The following is a 19,030-nucleotide window of genomic DNA, read 5'->3' as shown; positions in this document are numbered from 1 at the left end:
TAGCAATAAAATAACCACTTAGCTAAACAGACCTAGCCTAGTTCAGATTGAGGCGTTGTTATTGATGAGTTGCGTGTAGTTTCGTTGGAATATCAGTGTTTATTTAGTTAAGCTAATGTTTTTTCGTTGATAGCTTGCATTATTTGTAAATGTGTGCTGTATTACATTCTCTGTGTGTTTGTAGGAATATTCACTAATATGCGCGCTTGTAAATTCCCACACTACGAATGATTCTAACCATTGCTTCTCAAAATTATAGGCTACCTCTCTGCGTCTGGTTGTGTTTGTTTGGTTCTTTGTTTGTATATGATGTCACATTTCATAAATTTTGTTTTCATTAGTTAGTGGTTTGTCCCTTTTTTGTAAAGCACATTTAATTTTCACCTGTTGAAGGAAATGTGCTATATAAATAAAGTTTGATTTGATTTCACATTTCCTAACAATCTTGTTTTTATTATATTTGCAGAGATGTTGATCAGGAAACACGGCCTAGTTCACCACTAGCTAAGAGGCCAGGCAGACGTTGCAAGAGTACACCAGTCTCCTCTCATCTTCCATGCAGTTTACTTCAAATGTTCTAAAATCAAAAGTTGTCTTTGTTTCTGTCTTCTAAATGGCTCACTGAGTCTTTGTCTTAGTGGTGGGGAGGCATGCGGCCAGGTGTGAATAGCCTACTTAGCTGGCAGGTATTCCTACCCAATGCATATTCATTACAGAAAGGCCATTTGCCCTCCCATTCTCACCTGGTGTTGAAAAATAGTAGTCACAACACTAACTTTTAGCAATTTATTTTATATTTCTCATTGGATTTGCTCAAATATTTTGTCATCTTTTGATACCCAAGACCTTGAAGAACACATTTCAGTGACCAAAAGTCTTATTCACAATTGTTTAGTGTGTTTTATTACAACATTCCTGTGCATGTTCAAAACTACTGTTTACAGTTTGTGTGTTTTTAGAGCAGTTTACAATCCACACATTATTATGACCTACTTACTGCTGCCATATTGTTGTAGCTGAGTTTGTGCTGAAAACAAAGATATGAAACACTTTGGAATCACTGTATATAAAGTTGATGAAATTTACACAAATGTCAGAGCATCGCACAATCACCAGTGTGCCTCATTTTACCCTTAGACCCCAGAGGGTTAAGGAAAAACAGAAGAGCAACTCTTCTTCATGTGACCAAGAATGTCAATGCAGGACATGATTAGGGTGTTCAGTGTAGGTACCATGGACTGCAAAAGACACACAAACTACAAAGCCCATATGTCCACTTCAAAGGAATTCATTTAACCACACCTCCTACCACAGCTTTCCTGTTGCAGTATTGGCTTACTGTAAATTTGAAACGCGCAAACTCCAATAAAACTGAGGTTGCCATTGTTCAAGTGTACATGACGATGCTAACGGTCATTGTGTTTTAATGATTAAGGTAAAGGTTCTGTATGTTCGGTTGGTTCTAAGCCATTCACCGCGCTTCGTTAGTTTTAATAGGCCTATATGTCACGCACAGAACATATCCTGCATGTGATCTATTTTAATTACTAACTCGTCTTAACCCAGCATTTTGATCACGTAAAACATACACCCATAACCGTATAGCCAATATCCTTCATGTGTTTGGCACGCTCCATGCACCATCACTATTTCCAGCTAGTTTCAAACCCCGCTCCATCCTTAAATCCTTTGTTCTCCTCGAACACGTGTCTGCAGTACGCAACTCCGCACATAGGAGAACATCCAACATTCCTCACACACATACACATACGCACACTCAACGCCCACACACACGTGCACTCACATAGTTTATTGTACCCCATTGTAGTGAATTGTCCTTTGGCCTTTTCAGTACTTTGTGTTTAATAAACTTTATTATATTTACACATTTGTCTGCATTGATATTACTCTCGTGTTGAACTGAGTCAGCCGCTGCTAATCAAAATAACTTAATAGAACACCTTCACCTCTTAACTAAATCATTTACATGAATTTAGTATTAGCTGAATGTATGATATTATGATTTGGTTAAGATTGACTCATTTAAATTGCCAATTTATAGTTTATATACTTAATTTATAAGACTGATTATTATATGCTGGCACCACCTGTGAGGATATTGATGTATATCTTGTACATGTTGGTGGCCCACTATGAGAAGTAGCTGTATGTCCCCTACATCAGCAAGAACAGTCCTTCTACAACAACATGAGTGATATTATAGTAGGGTTGCAGTGCATAAACCCCTCGTTACAAAGGTGGTATAGGAAGGTTATGATTCCACGTATGGAGGGGAAAGTAAAATATATTTATAAATGGATATGTATTGCCTACATAAGTGTTTTGATTATAGACAGACCATCACCTCGGGCCTCCATAGAAAAGTATCTAAGAGAATGCCAGATAAAACCATAAGGTCACATTAAAACGTACAAAGTATCTTATTACTGTCACTAGATTTTTAATGGTTCCCCTGTGTCTACAGGGGAGGATGAGTATACTTGCTGGAGGAGAGTACTGAGGCAGGGGGCGTGTCTTGGTGGTGTGGAGGGTGTTCCTGTCCAGACCATATTTGGGCATCCAAAGGAAGGTGTGTGATATGGAAGGATTGCTCAAGATTGCATTTAAGGGAAGTCCAAAGAAACATTTGGGGAGAATCTGCTTAACAGTTCTCTTGGTACCATAGTCATCTCATACGAGCATTTTGGGGCATATATCACTACTCACTTTGTGTTCCTTTTCTTTGTCTTAGTCTGTTAGATTGTATGTCTTTTCTCTTTGTATAGAATAGCAGTGTTTGTTTGTAACTTGTATGTGTTAGAACCCTCTAATGTGACTTTTCTGCTTCATTCAAGCCCATATCTTTATATAAGATGTAATAATTAACTATTCTAATTGTAGCCCTATCCCCATCACCCCTTAGTGGTATTACATTACATTACAGGAATGGACGATGGTATGGACGCCGGTAATAAATCAAATATTACATTACATTACAGGCATTTAGCAGACGCTCTTATCCAGAGCGACTTACACAACTATTTTACATAGCATTTTACATTGTATCCATTTATACAGCTGGATATATACTGAAGCAATGCAGGTTAAGTACCTTGCTCAAGGGTACAACGGCAGTGTCCTTACCCGGGAATCGAACCTGCAACCTTTCGGTTACAAGTCTAGTTCCTTACCCACTGTGCTACACTCCGTCCTCAAGTTATTTTTTTTAAATGGGCCACAAACACGCCGCAAATTCGAGGTCAGCACCTGCAACAGACTCCTTTCTGGCCAACAACACCACTCATTCCTTAAGCGCTCAGGGCAATAAACGGCAGTAAATTAAAGGAGGCTCCCCATCCTCCAATCACTTATTGCACAGTAACCCACATGATAAAACTTTTTTGTACTTTCTACAGTTACTCGGTCTTGTTTATTTTTGCATCAAAAAATACCCTTTCAGAACAGTACCTCAGATCACCAAATAAATCATTCAGAAAAAAGTTTTAAAAGTCTATATGTAATGTACTTACCTTACATTCACTTTTGGAATATACAATACTGACTTCATTGTCTATGTACATGTATCTGTAATCCAAAATGCATCTGTTAGTTTTCAAGCTAACGCTGTTAGCTAGGTCGGGTGCTATTTTCAACTCAATCTGGCTAGAATCCATTTAGAACATGCCTGGTTTATCTGACTACCCCATGCTCTCTTTAGTACAGTAGTATTTTGTATAGCAGACGTTTGCTTATCAGCAATAGGTTTACTTTTAAGAATGAATTATACAAGACTGTAACCTTTCAAATGAGCCCTCATTGGTGTCGATTCCCATTCCCAAGTGATCAATCTAACTGCGTGCTGCCAGGGGAGGCTCTGTGTAATGAAGATCGTGATGATATTATATCCTCTAAGGTTGATAGAGAGTGAATGCACACAGCCGAAAAGCGCGCTAGTTCTCCTTACAACTTGCCATTGTGCTATAAAATGTATTTATAATTATGGCGGATCGGAGGCTTTTAATCTGTGACAGAAGTATTTGAGGAAGAAGATCTCAATTAGAGGTTTCATTTTAATGTTTATAACGTGAAGGTTTGCTCAAAGGTGGGGTCCAAGAGTTATGACAGCACTGTAGGACATTTAAGTTCACTGAAAAAGCGAGTTTAGTGTTATCCTTATTATTTCTTCTCATCCCACATCAGCATTCTGTACGCCACTCGTCCAACAGCTTATCAGCAAGACCTGGAAAGTTTGGCTAGTAGTACAACTAGTTGCTTATGCTTTTTGTGCAAACAGCGCATATATACAGTGTGTATATATATATATATATATATATATATATACAGTGGGGTCCAAAAGTCTGAGACCACTAGTCAAGATATTTCTATTTTGCATTTGTTTTGAATGTAATACTAATTCTTTCATTACAAATGATAATATCAGCTTAACAATTTGAGTGAAAAGTTGAATTTTTGAAAAATGTACATGAACTTCAGAATATCTTCGTATTTGGTATGTCCCCCTTTTGCTTTAATGACAGCATGCACTCGAGCTGGCATGGACTCCACACGTTTGTGCATAACCTGATGACCCATGTTATCCCAGCATGATTTGACAATGTTCCAAAGAGCTTCTTGTGATGTCACAGAATGCGTGGCTTTCTCAGTCTTCAAGTGCCCCCACAAATGTTCAATGGGGTTGAGGTCAGATGACTGTGGAGGAAAGTCCATGACAGTCAGGACTCCTTGGACTTCTTTGGTCTTCAAGTAGTTCTTGCAAAGCTTTGATGTGTGTTTGGGGTCATTATCCTGCTGCAGTATGAATCCTTCTCCACAAAGATGCAAACCAGAGGGTATAGCATGTCTCTGAAGAATGGAGTGGTACTTCTCCTTGGTCAGGGTGTAGTCAATTCGGTGCAGGTGTCCAACTCCAGAGTAGGCAAAACACCCCCAGACTTGAATATTCCCACCACCATGTTTCACTGTGAGTTTGATACACTGTGGTATCATTCTCTCTCCTGTTCATCTCCTTACATACACCCTTCTGTTACTGCCATAAATCTCAAACTTGGATTCATCAGTAAATAGGACTTTTTTCCAGTCATCCACTGTGAAATGCTGGTATTTATTAGCCCACCCCAAGCATTTGGCCCTGTTTCCCCTCCTGAGAAGTGGTTTAGAAACTGCTACTCGTCCTCTGAGACCACTACAAGACAGCCTTCTTTTGACAGTACTTTTGCTGATTGGAGTCTTGCGATCTTTATTTAGCAAATTTTGTATCTGTGATGAAGTTGCTTTTCTATCTCTCAGGGAACTAAGCTTGATGTATTGATCTTCTGATGGTGTGGTCATTTTTGGTCTTCCTGATCGTTTTTTGGATACAACTGATCCAGTTTCTGCAAAGCGTTTTAGAGTTCCATGCACTGCCCTCTTAGAAATCTTTAGTCTAGCCATGATTTGACGCTGAGAAAGCCACACTTTGCTTAGAATAACAATTTGACTTCTGACACTTTCATGTTTCCCACTATCACAATGCTACTTAGTAAGCAATGATTTGCTGGAAACTTGAGGCACAGCCATATTTATAACAGGTGAACACTGGCTGCAGGTTGAGTTACTTGAACGAGCCTCTGATGAGTAGATCAAATCCACCTGTCATCTGAACGCATGCTTCAATGGAAGGGATACAACTCAAGGAAATCTGACCTTTTGTACAAAGTATTTGTATAAATAGTAGTATAATAGTATAAGTATAAATTTGCTTAAATTTGATTGCTGACCTAGAAATAGTGCATAATCTTAAATATTTCTTCTTCATTTTACATGTAATAACTTCTTGTGTTTTTAAATGTTTCTGAATCCTCAAACTTTCTGATTATTTCCAGGTTTACATGAAAATATTATAGATTCTCAATGTGGTCTCAGACTTTTGGACCCCACTGTATATATATATATATATATATATATATCAGTGTTTCCTGTGGAATTGAGCTTTTGGTGTGGTGGTGGGTGTCCGAAAGGCGGGGGGGGGGGGGGGGTGTAGCAAAGGCAAAAAAGTTTAAGACTATGAAAACATAACCTCTTGAGTCTTCTTAGGAATAACAGTTTGCAAGAGCTAAAAAGTAGTTTTAGTTGTACTTTAAAACCATAAAAGGTTTGTTAACCCTTGTATTGTTTGTAAATATTGAAGCAAAATAGGCCTGTATTTTGAGTTATGGAGGGGTGAGAACAATTAAAAGAGCACATTGTCCATCTAGAAGTTCTATCTTCAAGAATAGAGGACTATATAACCAAAATTGATACTCAAGAAAAGTTACATATTGCACTTTAAAAGGGACACTTCTGCTAAGTTAACTCAATTACCATGACAAAATAGTACTTAGTTAGAATGTTTTATCTTTTTATCACTGTGGAAGGTATACATCTCGGAGTCAGAGCCCTGGGGCTGCGTGCAAGTTAGAAGAGACCCCTGAGTTTTAATTCTAGATCCAAGTAATTTATAAGAAACCTCTGAGGACTACGTGACAAGTTACAGACCTCTGACTTTCTCGTAGTAGAATCTGAGTAAGTCATTACTAACCTCTGACTATGAGGTCAGTTGCAAAGCCTAGGACTTTAGGCTCCGGCACCAGAGACTAAGTCTAATGACTGCTGATACTGGATCTGGTGCGAGTCACCAGATCCCTGCGTCCCACAGCATATACAAGTCTCAAGTCCTCGGAAAGTGCAGACACAGGCTGTAACTAGGGTTGTGACGGTCATGGAATTTTTGCTGGCGATCATCATCACCCAGGTAATCGAATCGATCGACATAATCGTCTCGTCTTTTTACACTGCTAAACATTCGTTTAAACAAATTAAATTGCCTAAATATTCTTAGATATTAAATAGGAAATGAAACAATAGGCCTATAGCATATTTAAGTAGTGATAGTGTTAATAAATGAAACGAAATAAAATTGATCAACATTGCCTGTTAAGAGAGATGAAAATGTGCTTTTAATTAGCGACAGTCGAATTAAATCAAATGAATTTATTTTGGTCAAACCAACGGTCTTTTCGTTTACAAAAAGGCAGCATAAGTAGAATAGAATGAACCCTTTATTAACACTTATTTCTTTAAACAGAACAAATATTTAACATTTCCAAACGTTTTGGAATAAATCAAATTAGTAAAATGTTTATTTTTACAGTGCTAAACAAAGTAGGTATGTAAGTATGTTAAAACGAAATAAAACAGACCTTCCTTCGGTGCATCCTATCACAATAGTGTGTACCTTATGCCTATGTACAAACCCTCCCTCAAGCGCCTTGAGTGTATGGAGAGAACAGTGAAGAGTTGGTCAGAGGACAGTGTCTCCTCCCTTCAAGTATGCTTTGACTGTACAGATTGGCAATGTTTTTATGATGCTTGTGATGACATTAATGAACTATCTGATACTGTCTCGACATACATTACATTCTGTGTCGGCTAAGTCATCCCAACTAAAAAGGTTGTTACTTATCCAAACAACAAGCCTTGGGTAACAAAATAGCTTAAATCAGTTATTAATAAAAGGAAACTGACCTATTATACTGGCGATCCTCTGGAGAAAAAGGTTGTCTCCAGAGAAGTGCGTAATGAAATAAGGAAGGCTAAAATGAAGTATAGGGAAAAGATAGAAATGCAATATAGCAGTGGCGATCTTAGAGCAACCTGGCAAGGGATTAAAACAATGGTCTCCATTAATCAATGTGCAAATGAGACTAAACAATCCAGCAGTGTAAATGGGGTGGATGATTCTGATTTGCCAAACACTTTCAACTCATTTTTCTCTCGCTTTGAAAGGTCTGAGTTCTCTGAAAATGGTTCCATGCTTAGACGGTATCTTGTACCTCAGAATGATATTGCGATATCTCAGGAATGTGTCACAGCCCTATTTCAGAGGTTGAACATAAGGAAGGCTGCTGGTCCTGATGCCATCTGTGGGCGCACTTTGCGCTACTTTCCTCAGCTTAGTGAGGTCTTCACTAAACTCTTCCAGATATGTGCCGAACATCCACTATAATACCCATCCCAAAATAAAAAACCCCAAGGAACTAAATGAGTTTAGACCTGTTGCACTTACATCCCTTGTCATGAAAAATTTTGAGACGATTTTAAAGGATATGGTTGTCTCCCTCATTGATAGCAAATGACACCCCTTGCAGTTTGCTTACCAAGCTGGTAAAGGTGTGGAGGACACAAAACTCTTCATTCTCGATAGTGTGTATAAGCACCTGGAGGAACCCAAATCTCATGTGAGACTTTTATTTGCTGATTTCTCTTCGGCTTTTACATTACATTGCGTTACATTACAGGCATTTGGCAGACGCTCTTATCCAGAGCGGCGTACAACAAAGTGTTTAACCATAACCAGGAACAAGTATGACAAAAACCCTAGAGAGAAGTACCGGTCCAAGTACAGGGAACAACTGCATAGTTCAACTTGGACCCTGAAGGTTAAACTGTTTAACACTAACACAAACGAGAACAACAACAACGCAGTCTATGCAAAAATACAAGCAGTAGTTAAGACAGGTGCATTAACTAAGTCACCTACAAAACAGCTACCTAGTTACAACCCTAAGCTTACAGTCATTTACAGGGAGGTAGGGAGGGATGGGGAGAGGTGCAGCCTGAAGAGGTGAGTCTTCAGTCGTCGCTTGAAATGGGTCAGTGTCTCAGCTGTTCTGACCTCCACGGGGAGGTCATTCCACCATCGTGGGGCCAGAACAGACAGGAGACGTGTTCGGGAAGCTCAGGTGCGAAGAGGGGGAGGTGCCAGGCGTCCTGAGGTAGCAGAACGGAGGGGTCTGGCTGGCATTTGGGTTTGAATATCTTGTGGAGGTATGCTGGGGCTGATCCCTTGACTGCCTGGTATGCTAGGACCAATGTTTTAAATTTGATGCAAGCTATAACAGGCAGCCAGTGGAGGGTAGTGAGCAGGGGAGTGACGTGGGAGTGTCTGGGGAGGTTGAAGACCAGACTTTTAACAAGATGCAGCCCCATATTTTGATTGAGCGACTTGCTTCTTATTTTAAATTACCTGATCAGCTTTTAATGTTGCTTTTAGATTTTCTAACGGACAGAATCCAGCAGATTTTGGTGAATGGACATATGTCCAACACCAAGGTCTCAAATACGGGCTCACCCCAGGGTTGTGTCCTGTCCCCCCTGGTTTTTATTATGTATACAGACAGTTGCAGGAATTCTCAAGACGCCAGCTACCTTGTGAAATTCTCTGATGACACCGCCCTATTGTCTCTGCTTCAGGGCTCGGAGTCAGATCATGGTTGTGCCCTACCTGCCTTTGTTAAATGGTATGATGATAACGGCCTCGACCTTAACGTATTAAAAACTAAGGAATTAATCATTGATTTCAGGCAGAATAAGGACAAACCAAAAGCTAGCATTATACATGGCGAGGATGTTCAAATCGTGGACACATATGTATCTAGGAACAGTGTTCGACTCAACTCAAGTTTGATGTAAACACAGAGTCTGTTGTCAAGCGTGGACAACAAAGAATTCACTTATGTAGAAGCTTAACTCTTTTCGTGTCTGTGATACTATTTTATGTAATTTTTATCAATCATTCATTGAAAGTCTTCTAACTTTCTCATTTATTTGCTGGTTTAATGGGTTGTCTGTGAAGGACAAGAATAGCCTAAATGGTATTGTGAAAGTCCGCTCCAAGATAATTGGAGATCAGCAAAGAGACCTGTGCTCCCTCTGGGAGAATTTGTATGCATGTTTGTGTGTGTAACAGAGAGAAAGGGTATGTGCTTTGTATTAATAGCTTAATATAGCGCTCTTAAAATAGAAATGAAACTGCGACACGAGACCAGATTTTGGCTGGTCATAACACCATCAATTTCAGATGCATCAAAATAAATAGCCATACACCAACAGTTACCATGACCACACCTCATTTTAAAACCAATCCATCCACATGGGTGCAAGGTCATTCAATATTTTAACAGTGTCGGGTCTGGATAGAAAAATTAAAATTGTGTCTGTCTGAAACTAGTAAAGCCACTTGTATAGAGGCCAGGGTGTGCAAAAGGGGCTTTGTGTCCAAAGCCAGGATGATGTGTTGTCTTACTTTTACTTGTTTTTGCTTAACACCTGAATATGTTAGAATAAATGATGCTGTGTATTGTGTGCGTCACCCCCCACCCCCATTACTTGATGTGTGCCAGATGGAGAGGCTGATGTTGACAGCATTATGAGGTTTTCTATTTTTGTTGTGCTGTTTAAAAGGATGATGGTTTGTAAAATTCCCTCTCTGGATATCGGGTTAGTAGGGTGTGCTGAATGCTGGGTTAGCCCCGTCGCGCAATGCCCCTAGTGGTCAGCACGCTGGCGTGCCTATATTGCTCAATTCAGATATTCTGTGCTCTTGCAACCAAATTATGAGTTGAAAGCACAAACTCTGTGTTCTAGCTTTATTTTTAGATGATTCAGGACAACTATGCTGAAGACTGAGTTTCTAAGCGGCACCATTGTCGCGCTGGTCATCTGTTTACCAAGCGCCCCCTCCTTGCAGTCTCATCTGTAACTACACCCCCTACACATGATACACTGGACAATAGTGTCTATCTGGGCATACATGGAAGCATTACTTTACCACTAAAAATTTGTATTCCGTCGTAGCAACAAGATAAAACCAACAATATCTGAAGGTATGCCAGTACAGCTGTGAAAAATGCTGCTCACTGAACACTGAAATAAACAAAAGGAATTTTTCAAAAATTATACCATGTCTGTGACTAAATATGGAATAAATATACAACCTTACCATTGGTTTTATGCGTAGAGATGTCCCTTTTGAGACTGAGTGGTCATCATTGTCTTGGACAATCCATTTGTGAAATATATGCTCATCTGGGTACCTTCCACAATAGCTGTGCGTAATACCACTCATGTTGTTTACAGTGTTGTTGTCCTTTGTAGTACAATCTGGCTTGATTGACAAATTATCGATCCAATAGGTGACAGAATAAGGTTTCAAACTATGTATAATATGTCTAATTTTAGAATCGCGTTTCATAGCTCAGCGTAACCGAAAGTCTCTTTATAGCTGCATTACACATCTTGTAGCAATAAAAGAAACTGCACATGGCAAAATTTTATCGATGACTTTCGTTATTTCTTGGAAAATATTACTATTCTTGAGAAATTCTGAGCATGGCTAAGGCATAGGTTTTCTGATAAACCTAGCAGATATACTGTTTTCTGGACTAAGTGGGGAACAACACCATTGATTCTGTCTCTGTCTATCTACTGAACACAGATAAGATTTAATCGTCCAAATGTAAATGTTACTGCTGAAAATATTTAGGTTATATATGTTATTTTTTAAATTGAGTGTCTTTGAATAGGTTAGTGGTATTTTATAATGAGGATATTTCACACTGTAACGTAAGTATTTCATTGAAAACTAAAAACAATAATTTTTTATTTTTTGCCTAGAAAATTGCATTTGTGGCACTTTATTTCTTCATAAATTATAAATATAAACTAATCTAAGTTAGTATTGTAAATTGTACAAATGTCTTGCTTCATTTAAGCCATTTTTCAAGTCTCTGAGATGCTGACGGAGTTATTAAGCTTTCAATAGGGTACCCCCTAAATGGGCAAGGATTGGCCAGATTTGGCATGTGCGCAAAGGGGTTAGGTGATATGCAGTTGGTTTTTGTTGGTTGGAGGAGGAAGTTTGGGCCTCAGACACTCACCATTCCTCTCTTCTAGCTGCTTTTTTCTTTCCTCAACGTTCTGCAGCTCCCTGATAATGGCCATCAGATTTCGCTGCCTGTCACTGAAGGAATTCTCTGCCTTAGTCTTCAGCTGCCTGTGGATTGGATATGGACAGTCTATCAGTTAATCAATGATAAATGTCAGTCAAATGCCCTGCAGTAAATCTTTCAAGCAACTGCCATTCACGCACTCAAATAACTCTGGAGAGACTTCCCATTGATTTTGATTTCTGATCTGAAGGTTTGCTAATCCATTGATAATGGTAACTGCCTGAATTTTGATCTCAGAAACCACTTTGGTATACATACACAGCGGTATACATGCAGGTCATAGGCTCACATGTCAGGCTTATAATTTTGTGGTACCATGAGCCTGACCAGGTTGACACTTATTATTTAGGGAACTTGATGCATAACTGCAAGGTTGCTGGTTTGATTCACAGGTGAGGCACTGCCTTTGTACTCTTGAGCAAGGTAATCAAACTGAATTACTTAAGTAAATATCCAGCTCTATAAATGGGTTCTTTGTAAAACTGTAGGTACCATGAACTACAAAAGACACAAAATACTACAAAGCCCATATGTCCACCTCAAAGGGTGAGTCATTTAACCACACCTACACTCGGCTACCGGCTACGGGAGGAACGATGCACTCCAAAGCGCTCCTACATGATTAGCGGTGGTCGAAGAACCAGGAGAGCCACGCAAGACCAACGTATCCTGCAGAGCAAGTCCCACGAGGCAAGCGGCCTGCAACAAGGATCAAGCTGTGTGCCTTGGAACCAGAAAAGGGCGAACGTCTTCCCCCTTTCTACGACAGCTCTAACTGATTTTGCACTGTAAACCAGGAAGCATTCTAACAACCAACCCAAAGCAAAGGACTCAAGTAAGGCTGTAACTCTGGGCATATAGTAGAATTATCGACGGACTGAATGTAGCCACATTTATGATTGGATGTACATAACTGTGCTAATGGTTATTGTGTTTTAATGATTAATGTAAATGTTACCATTCTCTTCTGGTTGGCTCTAAGCCATCCACCGCGCTGCGTTATTCTTAATATATGTCACGCACTGAACAGATCTCGCATGTAATCTATTTTAAATACTAACTGGTCATAACACAGCATGTTGATCGCGAAAAACGCACACCGAAAGCTATTTATCTGTTTGGTACGCTTCATGTGCCACTGTTTAGCCATTAGCTTTGCCTAGTTTCAAAAACCCATCCATTCATAAACTCTATTTTGTTCCTTTGTTCTCCTGGAACACGTGTCTGCAGTATGCAACCCCACACGTAGAACTTACAGTTGAGGCCAAAAGTTTACATACACCGAGGCTAAAGTTATTCAAACTCAGTTTTTCACAACTCCACACATTTCATGTTACCATACATTTCTTTTGGCAAGTCAATTAGGGCATCTACTTTGTTTACATCAGAGGTCATTTTAAAACAATCGATTAGAGACAGATTTATTTCAGTTTAATTCACTATATCAGAATTCCAGTGGGTCAGAAGTTTACATACACAAAGTTGATGGTCTCTTTAAACAGTCTGGAAGATTCCAGAAATTGATGTAATGACTTGAAAGTAAATGAAACAAAAATTTAACTGTTTGGCCATAATGATCAGTGCTATGTATGGAGGAAAAAAGGTGAGGCTTTTAATCCGAACACCATCCCAACTGTGAAGCATGGGGGTGGCAGCATCATGTTGTGGGGGTGTTTTTCTGGAAAAGAGACTGGTGCACTTCAGAAAATAGATGGCATCATGAGGAAGGAGTGTTATCTAGAAATACTGAAGCAACACCTCAAGACATCAGCTAGAAAGTTAGAACTTGGTCGCAACTGTGTCTTCCAGCTGGACAATGATCCTAAGCATACTTCCAAAGTTGTAACAAAATGGCTTAAAGACAACAAAGTGAAAGTATTGGAGTGGCTATCCCATATAAAATTTGTGGACTGAACTGAAAAAGCGTGTCCGAGCAAGGAGGCCCACAAACCTGACTGAGTTACGCCAGGTCTGTCAGGAGGAATGAGCAAAAATTCAGGCAAAGTAAGTTTGAGAAGCTTGTGGAAGGCTACCCTTATGTGCATATGGCTATGTAATTTAGTAACGTTACATTGTCATCAAATGTAATACAAAAACTACATCAACAAATAATATGACCTCTCATGTTACACAAAAACTTATTAGGGTTCCATAACCCCCCCCCCCTTCTCTGTAACGCTAGCAGACGCCGGAAAAAAAAAAAACAGTACGTCGCTCACACACAAGCGAGTTCAAGAGCGAGCCTGTTGTGTTAGCTCCGCCTACCCTCTCTGGCGGACCAACCACTGATGGGTGATGGAAAATGCGTCACTAACTATGCGCCGCTTGCGATTTTTTCCAAGGAACAGACACCCAGTTCTTTAATCATAAATTATTATAATAATAATATAAATTAATATAATAACAGGCTCAATCACCATTGTGTTACCTAATTCAGCGATAGATAGTGACTTAACAATTATTTTAATGAAAATCTTCGAGATTACTACTTTAAATTCACAATTTAGAGTTTGTATATTTAATTAATGAGACTGATTATTGCATGCTGGTGCCACCTGTGAGGATATAAATGTATATCTTCTACATTTTGGTGCCCCACTATGAGAAGTAGCAGCATGTCCCTTACAATAGTCAGCTGTGCAAGTAGCTCTGGATAAAAGGGTCTGCTAAATGCCAAAATGTAATCCCACCAAAATTATGTCCATGTGATTTGCTTATAAACCAATGGTTGGTTACTTTTCATTAATCATGATCTCATTTAGGTGGTGCTCCAATTGGAGTCAGTGATTAAAGACACCTCATTCATTGACAACATGCCTATAACAAAATTAGTAGGGCCATTGCGATTACAGGAAACTTCCCTTTTCAGCTCATCAAGAGAGAGTTTGTGGGGTTGAGTCTACTTCAGGTGTGTATCTTGCCTCAGTGAGCTACACTCTGCCTTGGCCTTTTTCAGGTCCTCCTCAGTGGCATTCAGCTTGCGATCCAAGGTGTGCACCTGCCCCTCCAGACTCAGCATGTGCTCCTCCATTGCGGACTGCTTGCTCGTGTAGTCACTGTGCTCCTGGTCCAGCTGAAAGCAGTGTGGCAAAGAGTAACACTCACCACCAGGAGTCTCCACTGAGACAACCACTTTCTGTGGGTGACAAGTATAGTAACCGTGAATTGGATTTGTATCTTAGAGGTTGTAAGTTTGATCCTCATATGTAGATGGATAAGAGCATCTAATAATGTAATGAGTTCAGAGGGAAGTACTTATAAGCAGGAAGGCTGTAGGATGAGTGTAGTTGTATTCTCACTCTGAGAATGGTGCCCTGCAGGTCCTCCACCCGCTTTATGAGGTACATCCGTTCACTCAAGGTGCGCTCCTGGAAGGCCTGTGAAGTCTACATAGCAGACAAACATGCTGAGGCACAGCCACAAATTGAATTGCAGCAAAATATAACACATCCAATGAACAATATTCTATAGCCTCTTTATTTTACTGTCCACCAGGCTGATTACAAAACCACTAATAGAGCAGCATCTTCTGACTAAAATAAAGAACTAGCAGTTTTGGAGCAATGACTGTGACCAGGAAAAACAATGTTAAGCACATCTCAGTTGTAGTAGCACTTGTGTTTTATTGCTATGTGACTTGTCTGCCTCAATCAATGACAAAAAATACAGTCTATCCAGTCTAACCTTCAGATGCTCCCGCAGGCTGTCCCTCTCTGCTGTCAGCCTGCGCAGTTTGGTCATTACTTCATCTCCCTCCATCTCCACACTTTGTTGGCTCATGGATGACATCATTTCCTGAAGTAAGTACATAATCTCATCCTAGCTATGGGCAGAGATGATATGATACGAGTGTTGTCACCTCCCACATAGAAACCAGCGAGAGTCCCTCCATCAAAGACTCCATCCATCGTAAAAGACTATGTTGGTATTAAAGGGAACCCCACCTGTTAAGACTTGTATGGCATATTATGTTGCAAATGCCCTCAACTGTGGAAATTGCTGTAAAACCCACACAAAAGATTTTTTTTTTTTAAACCTGAGCCTTTAATAGAAACCTATGGAGATCGCCATTATTTTAGACGCGCAGTGCTCTTTGGGTAGATGACGTAAAATGGTTGCACTGGAGGTTGACTCAGTTGCTTTGTCCAGCAGTTGCAGTTATTAATAATGAAAAATATCAATACAATGCCACAGAATTTGCGTGTGATGTAATACATAGGATATCTGTGAAATAGGGTGGATTCAATAAACAACTTAGTTGTATCAGCACGTATTATCATTTAGGGATTTGTCTATGCATTTAAAGGAGGTATTATCACTGGTTTAAGCTCATATCGTAACATTATTATTGATCCACGTCATATATATGCAATAGCATTATGTCAGTTAAATTAATGGTGATGATGACACATTTCTGTTTCACCAAAAACAATAGTTTGACCCAAATGGTAAAGTGGCTTTAAACAGCTGCCAATAAAAAGCGCACATCTTTACAACAGGAAACTTTTCCCTCTCTGTTGGCAAAGGCAAGCAGTTGCCGTGACCCTGCTCAGAATAAGCAGGTCTAGATAATGGATGGATGGATGGATGGATGAGGGCTGTCCTTGGTGCTTTCCTCCTCAATGATGTCTCACTCTGACTCAGATCAAAAAGGCTGAACGGAAGACATTTTCAGTGCCGCTAAATGGGCAACAGCAATGGACCGGGGACCCAAGCAACCATTTTCCGTCACTATACAGAGTGCATTGCGACGGTAATAACAATGGCGACCTACGAGTTGAAGGATTTAAAAAATATTAAAATAACTTAAATCTTTCATGTGGTCTTAATAACGTAATTGAAGGAATTTACACCTTATTAAGGTCGACAAGTCTTAACAGGCAGGGTTCCCTTTAAGAAACAAAAGGTTGAGGGTAATTGAGAGATACTTTCTGACTATACTTCTGGGTTTCCTTTATGGTGTCCAGGAAGAATGGCCAGAAAAAATTCACCTATCACTATCAGCATTGTTCTATTTGTGGTTACTTAAATATTCCTTAATTGGTGCTATTTGGTGTTTGCTGTTGTCTCTTTTTGTTCTGTCTCTTGCCTTGCTACTCTGTAAAGTGTCCTTGTGACAGTTCTCTGTAAAAAGCACTATACAAATAAATTTTATTTCATTGGTGGAGCTCGTCTCTGGTTTCTATGCAAATAGTGACAAAATAAACATCCTATTCCTATTTATTATCCCTGGCTACAGGACCCAGAGAAAGATGGCACAAGTGAGATGGCTAAACCTTCCTGTGGCTGTGTATGTTATGGATGGGTTTCAAACTCAAAAATAATGGTTAATTTCTGAGGTTTTGACATTTTCTCCTGTTGTTTTCATTTTTGGAGCGTTGATTCTGTACCTTAATGGACAACTGTTTGACGAAGCCATTGCTGGTCTGTTCCCTAGTGGTCTTCCCACCATTCTGGACCAAATCCTGTCCATACACCTTCTCTTTCTCCAAGCTCCAGTTCTTCTCTGCAGGGAAACAAGACATTCTCTTTACAACTCCACTGTATGTTCTTGAGGCCTTGATGTCATGCATTATGCACACTGCATAATTCGCACTCTTCATATTCTGTGTTGTCTTTCTGCAGGTACAGATGATTTTTCCTGTGCATTCCAGAAAGATTAAGAAAACATGATATCCCTAACGTATGTAATACCTATGTGGCAGACAACCATGGTGGTGTAGTTTCTGGATACCAGATATAATGGCCATAGAATCCATTAGATTTGATTAATTTCTTACACATATTGGGTCAGATGTGCTGAGGGAGGGAGGGTCTGTATACACAAAGTCCATCATGTCCGTAACCCTTCTGAATAACAATGTAATTTCAGCACTGCCTTTACTTACCTTGGAGATTGTCAGTGTTCTGCCTGGACTGGTAGCTTATCCGAGCTGGGAAACTGTCCATATTGGGGTATAATGGTCTTCTTCTGTCCTGCAGCAGGAAGAGAAAGTGGTAAGCGCTAGTCCTATCCCAATTCCCCCATTTCCTGGTTCCTATGCAAGGAACCAGTAAATCGTATTGATGGAGTAGCAAACAACACTCATTCTTTCAGTGCAAAATAAGCAATTCACTGTAAATGCATTACAAGTAAATATGAACTCTCCTCAGCCCCTCGTTCTCACCATGTTTTCATCTGACTTGCTTGAGCAGTGTACAGTGTAATGTCCTTATATCTTTTCAGCCACAGCTGCACACACAAGCACTAGGGGACATATGGGGAGAGGACAGAACAAAAAATAACACAATGTAGTACCCCGCATCTTCCCTGTTAATACTTATTTGAACTGCTCAATGGATTTCTACCATGCCCACCGATAAATTCTAGCTACAGCTGAACTCTAGCATAAGGTAACACTGAAAATAATGAGGGAGCAAACAAAAATGGCATCATGAAGCACCAAAGCAGCGTAAGCAAGTTCTATTTTATTACATTAGAGTAATGTCATCCAACATAGAAAGTGTGTGTAAAATACCAATATGCAACTCTGTATTGTAAACATTAAAGGATCTGGTTTCACACTAGATGCTGTAATAACCCACATATTCTAAAAAGTGATTTGGGACTATGACCAGGAACAATACTGTGCCATTGGACAGTCTGTTCTGTAATTACTGTATATAGCACCAGAAATTTATTTACCAGCAGGAACCTGTATTTAGAATCCTAGAGCATAGGAACTGAAGGGACGGATGAGGTAGTGAAGCTAAGGACAAGAAACATACTGCGCATACTGAGGGATAAATTCCTGCCCATTGAAATCCCATGTAAAATCAGAATACAACCTCGTAAAATCTGATTAGTCATATTTAGTCCTCAATTTGCATTCTTAGGTATAAGAGGTTTTTTTTTGTTTTTGTTTTTTTTTTGATCCAGACGTTTTGGGAAATGCACCACCACAAGTACAATCACTAGCACTGCTACTAAACCATCACAATCACCACCACCACTTCTACACGTACCACGATGACTTTACTTGCTGTACTTTGTCAGAAGTAAAGAGCATAGCCTAATACTTCAAATATAACATGTGCCTTTGGCAAGCTAACAAAAAAAGTTTCTTCTAAAACTAGCCTATATCCATTCAATGTAGTTAGCGGACTTCCCCATAACATTCACTGGCTATGTAGCTACAGTTTGTTGGCAATGAGATACGATG

General features: G+C 39.6%; 1 protein-coding gene across 6 annotated transcripts in view; it reads right to left on the bottom strand.

The window, feature by feature from the left end:
- Positions 1–19,030, bottom strand: part of LOC135251986 (testis-specific gene 10 protein-like) — a 163,602-nt gene that overhangs the window by 74,986 nt on the left and 69,586 nt on the right. For 2 of the 6 annotated variants that reach the window (XM_064329889.1, XM_064329894.1), the window contains exons 2-8: positions 17,996–18,075; positions 17,717–17,804; positions 17,219–17,334; positions 15,513–15,623; positions 15,128–15,214; positions 14,750–14,964; positions 11,757–11,872 (exon numbers count right to left, since the gene is read on the bottom strand). In XM_064329889.1, the coding sequence (XP_064185959.1) occupies positions 11,757–11,872; positions 14,750–14,964; positions 15,128–15,214; positions 15,513–15,623; positions 17,219–17,334; positions 17,717–17,804; positions 17,996–17,998 (736 nt within the window). In that variant the 5' untranslated portion in view covers positions 17,999–18,075. The remainder of the gene's footprint in view (positions 1–11,756; positions 11,873–14,749; positions 14,965–15,127; positions 15,215–15,512; positions 15,624–17,218; positions 17,335–17,716; positions 17,805–17,995; positions 18,076–19,030) is intronic. The other 4 variants (XM_064329891.1, XM_064329890.1, XM_064329892.1 and 1 more) reach the window with 4 other exon arrangements.

This window comes from Anguilla rostrata, chromosome 3 (genome assembly GCF_018555375.3).
Source record: "Anguilla rostrata isolate EN2019 chromosome 3, ASM1855537v3, whole genome shotgun sequence".
Classification (NCBI taxonomy): domain Eukaryota; kingdom Metazoa; phylum Chordata; class Actinopteri; order Anguilliformes; family Anguillidae; genus Anguilla; species Anguilla rostrata.
This window is presented reverse-complemented; position numbering and strand designations above follow the sequence as displayed.